Raw genomic sequence first — 13,590 nt, forward strand, 5'->3', positions numbered from 1 at the left:
GTGATTTGTGGCCAGTCACTGCAAAAGATATAATGAGCAAATTTATCTTTTTGGAAATCTTCTATTGTTTCCTGGATGATTAGTTTAAATTTTATATATATATGTAGAATTTTTTAAAATGACCACGACGGTTGTGGCGTGTGCCTGCTCTGTGGGCTCTGCGCTCCTGTCCAGGCATTTTCCTCAGAGGAGGCAGCCTGCATCCGTCACGTGACTCGGCGTCCACCAATAGCAGCAGGGCAGGCTAACTTTGGCGATAATGGGAGCGCAGTAAAGCGCGAGCGGACCGAAGGAGTTTCACTCTGAGCTCTTCAATGGTCATCATCACACACGTACTGACCCCTCTGGCTCCTAAAGCAGCCCATCTATAGACAGCCTCCATCCGGATTTGTATTGCCCTCTCCCCCCCCCTCTTTTTTTTTTTTATTTCGTTCTCTGCAGCTCATGCAAGACTGCAGCAACATCTACATTCAGGTCCTAATTATTAGACAATCATCACTGACTGCCTGCTGTCTGCTGTTCAAATGTTGGGGGACAAGGCTCACGGTAAGTCTCTCTACTTTTCTACTGGCTCTATTTTCACAGCCTACCCGACCTTGATAAATAGGCCTAGGGTTGTTATTTCTTGCTTTCCGTGTCAAGAAACCAATTTCAACCCAGTACAATGTAGAAATTACCAACACAAATGCTTAGCCTGATGGTAGGAACCCACAGCGACCCGAAGATCCAGTTCACGCCGGGATCACTAACCTGTTGTTTAATGACTAAAATGAATAATTAGAGCAAACGCATCCTGGCTCCTTGTAATTAACTGAACCAACAAACCAAAGTAGAAAATGAGGTCTATTTCAAAAATGTAGTGACAAAAGTTGTGAAGATTTAGTGATAAAAAAAATAAAACAAAAACGACTTTCTAAGTATATAACCGATTATTAGCCTAGAAATCATGCCTGCTTCAGTGGAATCTCTTAAAATCATAATAATGCGTAAGTATGACAATATAATGGGTAAAATGTTAATTTATTATTATTATTATTATTATTATTATTATTATTATTATTATTAATAATAATAATAATAATTAAAAAAATAACACTCTTTAATCTTTTAACAACCCCGCGAGACCCCTTGTAGCGCTCGTGCCCCCGGAGCCTTTAAGCGGGCGCGTGAAGTCGGTGTTTTGCGGCCTGCACAGCCGCCGCTTTTACACATTTATGTTATTCAGTTCACTTCAGTTTATTTCGATACAACTTTGTATTCGTTTCATGGCGTGTTGTCGGCTGGGAGAAGATTTTCATTCTCACTCACCAAACATGTACAATTAGGCTGCAATATGTTGGAGCGCTCTGTCGACGGGCCACAGAACTGAACCGAGCTGAGCTATAAGCTGCACGATAAGGATTTACTAATGTAAGATGTTTTTTTTTCCATTTCATTTAATAGTCTAGGCCAATAGCCGTACCATTGAACAAATCATCTATTCTATGCTCTCTAATAATTCAGTCGTAATTTATTTGTCACCTGTCAGCAGGTGTGTGTGGAGCTACGAGCAGCAAACATCCAGTTAGATGCAAGCTGCTCTAAGAATCTAAATGCGGCGGATCGAGCGCAGATTGAATTCCTTTTAGCCATATTTGAAAGAAGAATGAGTTGTGTGCCGTTAGTTTAAGCAATGTAGGCCTAATACAGGGAGGACAGAGAAACACACCGTCAATATTTGTTTTTACTTCTAATATCCTTTATATTGTAGAACTGTCTATGACATATTCTACGAGACTTTATCGGTGCAAATGGCGCAACGTAGAGGCGACACAGCGCCAGATTTTAGTCGAAACTTGGCTGCGCAAATGTTTCAGATCCTACAGTTGAAAAAGACGGATTTAAAAATATTTTTTAAGTAGCTGAGGCCAAGGCTCAGACACATGTCACAGTGCACATAATGACTCATGTCGGCAGAACAAAATTGCCCAATTTAGATTAACAGTCTTTTTAAGATTTATTGTTGTTTACTTTGTGTATAGAATTTATAATTGTTCAGAACATGCGTGAATGAAAGAAATTATTAAAGAAAAACGTTTTTTTTTTTTTGCCTTTGTTAATTTCTATGTCAAATTACTAATTTTTCAGAGACAAAGCTGCGTTAATATGACGCTCAATTAAATGAAATGTAATTTAATCTACAAAATAAATGAAGATCAGTAAACAAAATCATTGTATATACTGGAGAATTGTGTTTGCTGTGGCTATTTCTCTGATTCAAAAAAAAAAAAGAAAGAGATTTGTATGTTTAAAAAACAAAGAAAAAGAAAAAAAAAGAAATCAAGACAAATTGTCCACTTAGTGCGCAATTGGCTGTGTTTGTGCCAGGTGTCACTTTGAAGGTTATGGAGTACACATATGACGATGACCTGGAAGAGCTGTGTCCTGTGTGTGGAGACAAAGTGTCTGGATACCACTACGGTCTGCTCACCTGCGAGAGCTGCAAGGTAACCGCGACGCTTCTTCCACACATACATGGCGGCACTGCCTTGTTTTATTTTTTATTTTTCACTGAACCTTAAACCAATAGAATTAACTATTAGATTGCACATGATCCAAAACACCGAAACCTCTTGTTTTTGTCCGACATCATGAATTATCACATGAACCTGTTTAAATTGAATTTCACTCGGATTGATTCAAACATTGTGGCATTTAAAGAGATTTGTCGTTGTTTTAAATGTATGGTATCTCTTTTTCTTTAGCAAATAGGATAAAAAAAACAAAACATCTTCATTAAATTTACTCAACATTCCGAAGACAGGGCGCTTTTGATATATGCCACAATAATAATGCAATACAATCTGACTTTTTATTTCGACGGCGCGTCTTTAAAAGTTAAACAGCATTTAGACTGTTTTTATCCCGCTGTCCGATTCTAATATATCGTCTGTATTAAGGGCTTCTTCAAGAGGACAGTCCAGAACAACAAGAGGTACACATGTGCAGAAAACCAGGAGTGTAAAATAGACAAGACCCAGAGGAAGCGATGTCCTTTCTGTCGCTTCCAAAAATGCCTCAACGTTGGGATGCGGCTAGAAGGTAAAGTTGAAAACACACAGCCCGATATTTGGTCGGGTTTTTTGTCCTTTCTGCGTCTGCTACTACTACTACTATTACTACTATTACTGATGATAATAATAATTATAATAAAATAATAATCATTTTATTTATGCTATTATTTTTTCTGGATAAAAATATATTTTTTTAAATATTCGTTTACATGGTTATCTTACAAATGTTGTATTCTTATTTTTTTTATACTATAATTCTAACAATTCTAATAATGTAACTTGTAACATTTATTTGTGTGTATTTATTTTCTAAATAATGTAACTTTTTCTTTGTTTATCTGTTTTAAGAACTCTTTTCATATTTCTGTATTGTGGGTTGGTGGCTGTCATGTTGTGGGGATTAATTCCCAGAAAGCAATGCAAAGAAAAGCACCTGCTTCCGTAGCAGAAAAAAAAGGACACATTCTTGACTTACTGATAAAACCCCAGAGACTCCCCAGGGAAGAAGGAGTAGAACTGCACAGACTCTAGGGAATCTTCTCAGCCCTAAAAAGGAAAGCAAAAATGACCAACATGTCCGTTATTTATTCTGTGCAAATAGCTGAGGATACAGCTGAAATTAGAGTTTGGATTTTACTCTCTGTTGGAGTTCAGTGCTTACCAAGGAGCTATGCAAACAGAATTGGTAGTTCAGGAGAATTTAGTAAAAATCAAGTGTTTCATCTGTAAATGTGTTTTTCACCTCTTGTCTCTTGTGTGACAGCGGTGCGTGCAGATCGCATGCGTGGGGGGAGGAATAAATTTGGCCCCATGTACAAGAGAGACAGGGCCTTGAAGCAGCAGAAGAAGGCTTTGATACGATCCAATGGGTTCAAGCTGGAGAGTGCAGTCCCTCCACCGGCCTCCCCTCTGCAGACTGACTACAGCTTCACTGGCACTCTGCACACCCTGCCCACCATCTCTAAAAGTTTGCTCCCCTCCACCCCAAGCTCCATCACCCCCACAGACTACGAGGCCAACCTCTATGGACCCCCATCCTTGGGCATGGCCATGCAGTCTCATGTGCCCCTCACCACCCAGTATCAGTACACAGCCTTTCCTGGCAGGGCAATTAAAGCAGAGTGCCCCGACTACACCAGCTCTCCTGAGTCTTTGACAGGATACCCTTACCCAGACATGTACCCCTCAGCCTCACCACAACCACCCAGCTTACCACCACTGGTGCTGGAGCTGCTGCGCTGCGATCCAGATGAGCTGGTGGTGCAGAACAAGATCGTCACCCATCTGCAGCAGGAGCAGAGTGGCCGGGGCCGGCTGGACAAGCCCAGCACCTTCAGCCTCATGTGTCGCATGGCTGACCAGACTCTCTTCTCCATAGTTGAGTGGGCTCGGAGCTGCATCTTCTTCAAGGAACTGAGGGTAAGTACCATGCTCTTCATCATGTGTTCACACCTGCAGACATACACACATTTCCAAATGGTGGAGAATCTGAAAGCTGCATTTTTAATTGAAAAACTCGTAAAATGATCCCAGTCAGTCTTTGTTCCTTTAACTCTGATTTATAAATAGTCCACACTGTCCATGTATTTTTGTATTATGTCCTTAAACCTGACATTCCTATATTAAGGGAATTTGGTGGCATTGAAACTAAGTTTTCCTCTTGTCAAATATGAATGAAACTGGTGCCACACTCCATACCTGAATTCCCATGTGTGCACCAGCAGGCAGCTGGGCTTCTATTTAAAATAATTATCAATAGTCACTCAATACATATCAATAAAATACTGCATGGAAAGATGAGGGTTAATTTAAGCTGAACTGTAGCTCTGCAAAGATGTAAAATAATCCACTGTCCTTTTACAGCATTATTTTTGTTTGTTTAATTTATGAAATATTTTCTTCAACTTTTTGAATTTAACACTCAATTTATCTGCCCACCTTTTATGTATTCACAAACCAAAAGTCCACTTTGAAAACACACACACACACACACCCACACCCACACACACACACACACACACACACACACATGTGCATGCTTAACACAACTTATAACAGTTTGTCAATTTCAAAGGTGGTAAAAGGATAGTCATGTGTCAATGGCAACAGCTGTTATTTCCTATTGTAAAAGTTAAAAAAGTTGATCATGCTAATACTTAAAAGCTTTTGACGAGGAAAAGTTATCCTGTTCTTTCTTTAGTCCTGTTTTTCTACTTATTTTTCTAAAAAATGTTAATAGCACTAAAAATAACAAGAGCATAGTTACATAACACTTGCTTAGCTGAAAAGGAATAAGATTAAGCGTTTGTTTTTAAGATGAAGTGGCTTGTTTTAGGTCTGTATCAATACAGTTTCAATGTTTATCTGCCATTTCAGGGAGACAAATACATGAATACGTTCAGATTTTATGAAGTTGACTCGTACATCTTCAACTGATGTAGAAATTCCAGTCAGGAGCAGTTGGTGACAGCTTTTAGGATGTTCTGAAAATCACCTGGTAGTGATTACGAATTTGTTAAAGGCAATTTTTATCAGTTTTATATTGGATTTTATTCACCTGTCAATTATTCCATTAATGTTTACAATGAGGCAGGCTTCACTTGCCTTGCATCATAGGAATGACTAGAAGGTAGGAAAAAAATCAGGTCTGCTTGATCTTTAATGTCTAAAACGTGCACAATATTAGAATAGCTCATATCTACTCCAGTGACTTTGCTCTGGAGGAATAGAATCAGCAGATATTAAACTGTGTGAAAATATTGTGTCACTTGTTTTTACATCGTACTGCATCAGAAGCATAAGCATGTTTCATCTTCACTATGTTCAGTGATATTTATTAGAAATGAACAGAAAGAGATGTTTGAGCTTTTTTCCCTTATTCTCTGTTTTTCCTCGGTGCTGAATAGTAGCTGATCAGACCACACACACACACACACACACACACACACACACACACACACACACACACACACACGCAAGCACCTTTAGAGGATGATGATTGGACAAATGCATCACTGTCCCAATTCATCATCTCTAATACTTTGTCTTTGTGAGCTGTGCCACAGACACAGTTCAGAAGATGTAGTAGTCCAGTCAAATTAAAATCAATACAGTTGTTGTGGGTAACTCTACTGCTGCTGACAATATGGCTGAATACACCTACTGCTTGAAGTGAAAATGGACGATTATAATTCTTTCCTGACAAGTCAGGCTGGAAACACAACAATAAAGAAAATATTCCTATCTTATGTGAGTCATGATATAATCTGTCTGTAATGATAAACAGACATCTGTCAACAAGCCACGGTCAAACTCATTCAACCAATTAAACAGTTTACCAAGCAACAAAAGGTTGATTCTGGCCTTGGTGAGATTTGGTGAGATTCCTTGGTGTCTTTTCATCAAGTGCATTTTATTTACTCAGGTACAGTCATAGCAATTCTACTTCTCTCCTGCTTCACACACAGTCACTTGTTGATACTTACACCTATGATTGCAGCAGACTTGGACATCCATTGGACTTGGAGCTGTGCAGTCTTCAACTGCAAGTCATTAGGTTAATTTACATACTTAGAATAACCTTATAATCATATTTAGGCAGAGCTGGAAAACTTATCACTATTCTCAAATTTCCTTTTCCTTCATGTGAAAAGCTTTGGCTGGTGACTTCATGTTTGGATTCACTGCTTAGACCAAAACAGCAGCAGTGTGAATAAAGTAAACCAGATGTGTCTATACAAACTACCAGCCCTATATTGACAGAATTCAGGCATACTTCATGCAGCCACATTAAGGTGCTGGTTCATCTAAAATTACATTTGCTGCTTAAAAAATACTTTGCTTGCCTAGGACAGGGCAATATTGCTGATGTTCAGCACTAATTATGGCAAGTATGGACCATCAGAAATTACAACAGATTAAAACAAAAACAACCCAAATTAATTCACACTGCAGTAAAGACAGCAGCCATAATGTCTTTTAACATTACTCTAAAAATGATGTGGTCACACACACACACACCACTAAGACATGAGGTCATCTAATGCTACAATTAAGAATTAGAACCATGAGTGAATTCTAGAATTTTGTAATGTTTTGTTGAATAAATAGAACTTAGACATTATTTTACAATATCCTGCTTGATATTCGACTGTGCTCAGTGTCCAAATACCAAGTAATAAGTGTGAAAGGGATTAAACATGATAATTAAATTCTTGGTTTCTGAGAACATCCAGAAGCATGAGTCTCGTTTGTTGTTACTTTTGTACCTTTCTTGTCTCAGAAACAAAGATCACATTGTGGTCATGACGAGATTTGTTGCGTCTTCTCACTTTAACACAACAAGGTATCTTTATACTGCCTGTGTAAGACAAATACTGATACAGGAGAGAGGCACAGAGGCTGCCCAGCTTTCATTTTCAAGAAATTGGTAAAGAAAGATGTACAGTAAATTGTAGTAACACATTATGATTAAATACAATACAAATTCTTTATCTACATAAAAGTAGATAAAGAATTTGGCAAAATTCTAATTCTTTATCGACATAAAAGTATATAATTAACTTGCAGCCAAAATGTGCTTTTTATATTTACCGCAGTAATTTTACCTTTTCTGTCCTAAACACCTACTGCGTCCCATGGCCTCTGTAGGCATGTGAAAAACACCCATGCACAAGAATGATGCACAATGCACATGCAAACAAATGATTTAAAAAATGATGCCTTTGTTTTCTAGTTACTACATTGTTGAAAGATTACTGAATTGCAATGCTGCGACAAGTGAACTCTTGATACATGGTGTGATAGATCAACCCTCTCTCTATAAAATGATGCTTATGCTCAGGAGGGAACAGAACTACCTCTATAATTATGCACAGTGGTGTTACAGTTTTCATAGACTGAATGATTCGTCATGCCCTCTGAGTTATTTGTTGCACTTTGGTACAACAATGAAATGTCTCTTTTTAGCTGCTAGAGAATAAACAACAGTAATTAAAATTTAGGTTCACTTCTTTGGAGAGATATAAAATGTAATGTTTTTTTCTATTTGAATAAATGGCTTGTAGCAATTAAATTAATCCCCTGACAGGAAAGTGTTAGCAGATAGTGACAGCATGCCAAATTGTAAAAAAGGGGATACCTGGACTTTCCCCCTTTTTACCTTTTTTTTTTTTTTTCTTTTAAGTGACAGTTTCTGTACAATGAAACCACAACTGTCCTACTACCACAGCTGTGCAGACTTATTTTGCCTCCTCAGTCTCCTTTTATACACATTTTATGTCTTTCTGTTGACAGTCAGAGCATTTCTATATACTGTGGACAGCCAGCATGGACAGTGAGAACAAAGCTGTGCATATTTTGCCGAGAAAGCCTCTTGCTGAAAGAGCTGTTTCCCTGGACTGGATAATTACATTCCATGCAGATGATAACGGGGGAATGTCAACTCTCCACTACAGCTCTGCTCTGGGCTTGCCTACATTGTTATTAATTTGTTTGCCGAATGGAAGCTATTGATTGCTGCATTTCCCCAGACATGGCCTTTGTCATATCTTGTGTATGACTTTCCAACCTGTTGAACATGGGAATTATTGCTGAGGTGCACACAATGAACACTGTAAACACGAGAGATGGACAATTTAAAATAACATGCCCGAGGAGGGGTTTGCTGGATGTAATATATCTATTCTAAATCAACAAACTACTGGGGATTAGAACAAACCTACTCTTTTTATAATAGGCCAAAGGTAAAACTTACTAAATACTGGTTATTATAGTAAGGATGTGGACTGGCTAAAGACAAACTGTTTTTTGAATTAATTAAGCATCATTTTTGCATGTTACATCTTATATTCTTGACACTGAGCCTGACAAGTTTGTTTTAAGCCATCCGTGTGTTGGCTAATCTGTCTGTGGTTTGTCCCTCGGCTGCCAGATAATGTGCTGTGTAGTTGTGCATTAGTCATTAGCAGCTATGGCTATGCACAGAGTTTCTGTCTCCAAACGTTGCTTCTGTATATATAACCAAAGGATCGATCTGTCTCTACTGATTTCTGATACTCGAAGCCTCATTCCAGCAACTGAACCTTACACTCAAAATATTTTACACAGCTACACAGTTAGAAAGGACACCTTTTTTATTGCATGGTTTAATCATTGGTACAACACTCTCTGCAACTTACCTAAAATTAGAAAGAACTGAGTGGATTGGAGTGTATGAAGACATCTGATACTGTATCACCAAACACAGGCAATATCCAGTTATTTGTGGTTTTGTTGCAGGCAGGGTTGTTGCTTTGTTTTTACAAGATTAGATTTTTAAATGTTGAAACTAATGTATCTTTGCGCCAAAGTCAATATCTTATAAGAACTGTCTGTGACATCACTCTTGTCAAATTGTAGCAGCTATCGAGGAAGATAGTAGATTGGAAGTGTCAGTCACTTCCTGAACAAGAAAAACAAACAAACAAACAAAAAAGATGTCATCATCTGGCCAGGTGAATAGAAGATGTTTTTACAGGTTCTCAAAAAATCCACAATGACAGTAAAAAATATTGTGACAGATTTTTTCTTTTTTTGCAAAATTGTACAAATAAATCAATAAATAAATATTTCATATATTTTAAATTTTAATATGTGGCAGTAATGGTTGACTTTTAAGCCTCTAATAGTGTTGATTGAGATGTATCAGGAAATTTGGGGATAGAACAATAATGTGCTGTTAAAAGCTGTTAACAGGTTTTCTGGTTTTAAAGGGCAACATGGCCGAAATACATACCTGTGAACACAAGAAACGTAAAACAAAAAAATTAAATGAGTAACATTACTGGTTGGTGGATTTTATTATTCTCTACTTTCATCAAAATTCTATCAGCTGCTGACACATTTGCATTATAATATACAACTCAGCATATACAGTCTGTCAAACATTCACAGACAAGACTGTGGAAATGCTTATTCTGCTGGTTGGGACAAACATACAGTTTGCTTGCATTTCATTTCTCAGAATGCAGCTCTCCCAGGTAAAATCTGACATGTGACAGGTATATAACCTGATGTATCAGTTTCAATCCATTTCTAAACTGGATTGAAACCTAACATAGAGAGACCGAAACATCCATGAGGCAGATGAAATACAACCCTTCTCCCCACATTCAGCATGTTTGAGGATTTTTTTCAGAGCAATTTTTTGGCTGTAGCTGAGTGTCCAACTCCTCTTGGAGAGGAAGCACAGGAGGTCACAGAGACCTCTTGCTTCCTTAACCCCTTCCTTTATCAATGCACACTCAGACCCCCACCACTGCACCAGTCCAGATGAGTGTGTGGCCAGCAAGATTGGACCCTCTCTTCTGCAAGTGATATATAGTTTCCTTTAGATGAACAGTAATTCTGTCAGCTCCATGTCAGATGAATGTGTGTCTGGGCCTATTAGCAGCTGTGGCGGTAGAATTACTGACCGCCGTGTCCTTCAGTTTACAGACAAAATTGCAACAAGAAGCGGGGGGAGGTGGGGACTCAATCTGAAAACACACACACCCCATTCCCTAGAGCAGAGCAGATGTGACTGGGAAAGGTGGGGGTGCTAGGGAGAGGTGAACGGGTTGAAAGGGTCTCAAGTGATGCTCGTAAATAGGTAACATGGGGAGAGCACAAACAACAAAGACATCAGCACACATACACAAATAACCATCTTTAAATAGCTGTTTTTATCGTCACTTCAGTTTTTCATTTAGCAGTTTTTAACACACACACACACACACACACACACACACACACACACACACACACACACACACACACACACACACACACACACACACACACACATACGTGTATGGCTATGTGAGTTTGTGGAAGAAATTTAGCCAAGTGGGATGCTTTCCCACCAAACAAGACAACACATATTATTTTGAAACAGAACTTAAACATACGATGTGAACAAATATCAATCAGGTTCAGCTTTAAACAACAACGAGAAGGAGCAGAATGCAGAGCACATAGACAGATGAACAGAGTCAACCACAAATTGTTGCTTTGCTTTAAGATAACATCACCGTTTGTCTTTCTTTGTGTAAAGTAATATTTTCTTTATCTGCTTTTCTCCATGCCTGTTTGACTGTGTGTGTTTCCTGAAGGTGGGAGATCAAATGAAGCTGCTCCATAACTGCTGGTCTGAACTTCTGGTCCTGGATCACATTTTCAGACAAGTGCAACATGGAAAGGAAGACAGTATCCTGCTGGTGACTGGCCAGGAGGTAACAACTCCCTCGCACAACTTCCCATCAGCACAATGCAGTCAGCTTCATTCACTCACACTGCTCTGCACTTTCAAATGTGCTTGAAAAGGACTCTTTTCTAAATCTCATATGTATTGTGTTTGCTTGGTCTATCAAAAGGACTAAATTCTAAACCAAATAAATGAGGGATTTTAGAATTTTTAATTTATTTATTTTTTTGTCCAATATACACTCATTTGTAACAGCTGAACGTTAATAACAATGCTGGCGTTTGTTGAAAACAGGTGAAAGCGAAATTCTTTTAAGAATAAGCAGCTCTGTAAGGCAGAGTGATCCACCATGCCTATTCAGTGGTATACACTTAAAGTGAAGATTTAATTTGTTTTAATATGTGCACAAAATCAGCATTTGGCTTGCTAAACTATTGTGGTCAATGAAGAGTGATTGACTTGTATATTTGCTATGATCAAGCAAATTATCAGTTTTAAAGTAAAGTTGCTGAAGCTGTATGTGTGAGGTAAATGTGTTCCTGGGACTGGAATCATTTTTGCCCTTTGCTCCAGTAGCAGGTCATACATAAGTCATATGAGTCATATATGGAACTGTAAAGGAACAGTTTAATGCTTGATTTAAAATTTATTTCATTTTAGGAGGTATTGCAATTGATTTTGAAAAAAACTATAAGTAACTTCCCGTATAATTTATTAATTTAAAATTATTTATCACAAAAAACTAAAACAATTTTGCATCATTTATCATTTGCTTAATTTGTGTTTGTGATTAAATCTTTTTTAATTTTTTAAGTTTCACCTTATTACCACGACAAAAAGTAAAACAAAAGTCTCATTATATTTTCATCATAACAATTAAATCTTAATGTTTTGGATACCTCACTTATGTACAAAATAATCCAAAACAGGCCCAACACTGAACCTCTGGGAACGCCTTTATTGATTGTGAAGTAAATAATGTTTCAACCAAAAAATACACAAAGAAATAAAACATCATATAAATTTTGCTTTAACAGGCTGGGGTTTGACTTTCAAAGGGGTTCACTTGAGAGGACTTGCACCAAAGTCTCATGAATACAGTGGTTGTAGAAAATAACCAGCCATCTTTTATTGCAGGTGGAGCTGTCATCCATTCTGTCCCAAGCTGAGGCAACTCTGTCTAGTTTGGTCCAGAGAGGTCAGGAGCTGGCAGCGAGGCTGCGGGCGTTGCAGGTTGACCGTAGAGAGATTGCCTGTCTGAAATTCCTTCTCCTGTTCAACCCCAGTGAGTCAGTGTTTTATATGTTTGTGCTTTTTCACTGCAATGAGGTGGGAGGTTGAATGAATAAACAAAAACAAAAACAAATAAGCATTGTCAGGCAAAAATTATATTTTAAGAAATTACATTTGACTGCTTAGATCTGACTCCTTGTAGTGTGTTCCATCAGCTGATATCAGGTATGTCAGACTTAAACAGCCAGAAGAGGAACAAAAGTACAAATATTTCATACACCAAGTCTCCTGTTCAAAATACTAGTATTTGAAGTATATCAACAGTGGCCCTTGATTGACCTTAGCTTGTGTGTATAGCGTGTAGATTATGTATTTTCAGAAGAATATCTGATGAATAAATCAATCAGTTTGGTGTGGTTGCATGGCCATACTGATGTTTCCTCACAATTTGAATAGCTACGCTGACATCCTAATGAAAAAATGCCACAATTGTAGATAATCTGCTGTGCCTATTTATCTATAAGATTACAAGTGTTTTCCAAACTGGCCTTTTTCCCTCCAATAAATTCACTTAATTAAATTTCCAGGGTTGACAAAAACCAATATTAACAAAGACATCCCCCTCTATTGTCCACTAATGGCATTCAAAAGAAGCGTAATGGATGGGTCTATCATTTCATAGTAAGACCGACATTCATGTAGCGGCTTGTACAGATGGAGAGAGCATAGATGTGGCTTGCCCAGATTCCCAAGTGTTTGCTGTTTGGCGCTGGCAAAGCGGGGGAACAAAGAGCTTTTGAACAGAGAGAGCACTTGTCATAGGCAGAAAATATTTGCTGTCTTTGCCAGTGGCTTCTTTGCACGCGCTCTTGCTCCCCCTCATCTTCAGAGTCAGGTTTGTCAGGGGTAATTTAATTGCCCTTAAGCAATTTGAAAAGATGATTCAAAACATTGATTCAAAACATTTAATTACTGTGTGAATGGATTCTCCAAGATGGGCTCAGCTGATGCTGAATGCCAGTCCACCGGAGGGCTTGGCTATTGTCTCACATGCACACACACACACACGCACACACACAC

General features: G+C 38.2%; 1 protein-coding gene across 1 annotated transcript in view; it reads left to right on the forward strand.

The window, feature by feature from the left end:
• Positions 1–524: 524 nt before the first annotated feature.
• LOC103358961 (nuclear receptor subfamily 5 group A member 2) overlaps positions 525–13,590 on the forward strand; it is a 13,990-nt gene continuing 924 nt past the window's right edge. Inside the window, exons 1-6 of the mRNA XM_008284123.1 lie at positions 525–546; positions 2,368–2,486; positions 2,940–3,081; positions 3,817–4,472; positions 11,186–11,305; positions 12,415–12,562. Of these exons, the coding sequence (XP_008282345.1) occupies positions 525–546; positions 2,368–2,486; positions 2,940–3,081; positions 3,817–4,472; positions 11,186–11,305; positions 12,415–12,562 (1,207 nt within the window). The remainder of the gene's footprint in view (positions 547–2,367; positions 2,487–2,939; positions 3,082–3,816; positions 4,473–11,185; positions 11,306–12,414; positions 12,563–13,590) is intronic.

This window comes from Stegastes partitus, unplaced genomic scaffold (genome assembly GCF_000690725.1).
Source record: "Stegastes partitus isolate 25-593 unplaced genomic scaffold, Stegastes_partitus-1.0.2 Scaffold347, whole genome shotgun sequence".
Lineage (NCBI taxonomy): Eukaryota > Metazoa > Chordata > Actinopteri > Pomacentridae > Stegastes > Stegastes partitus.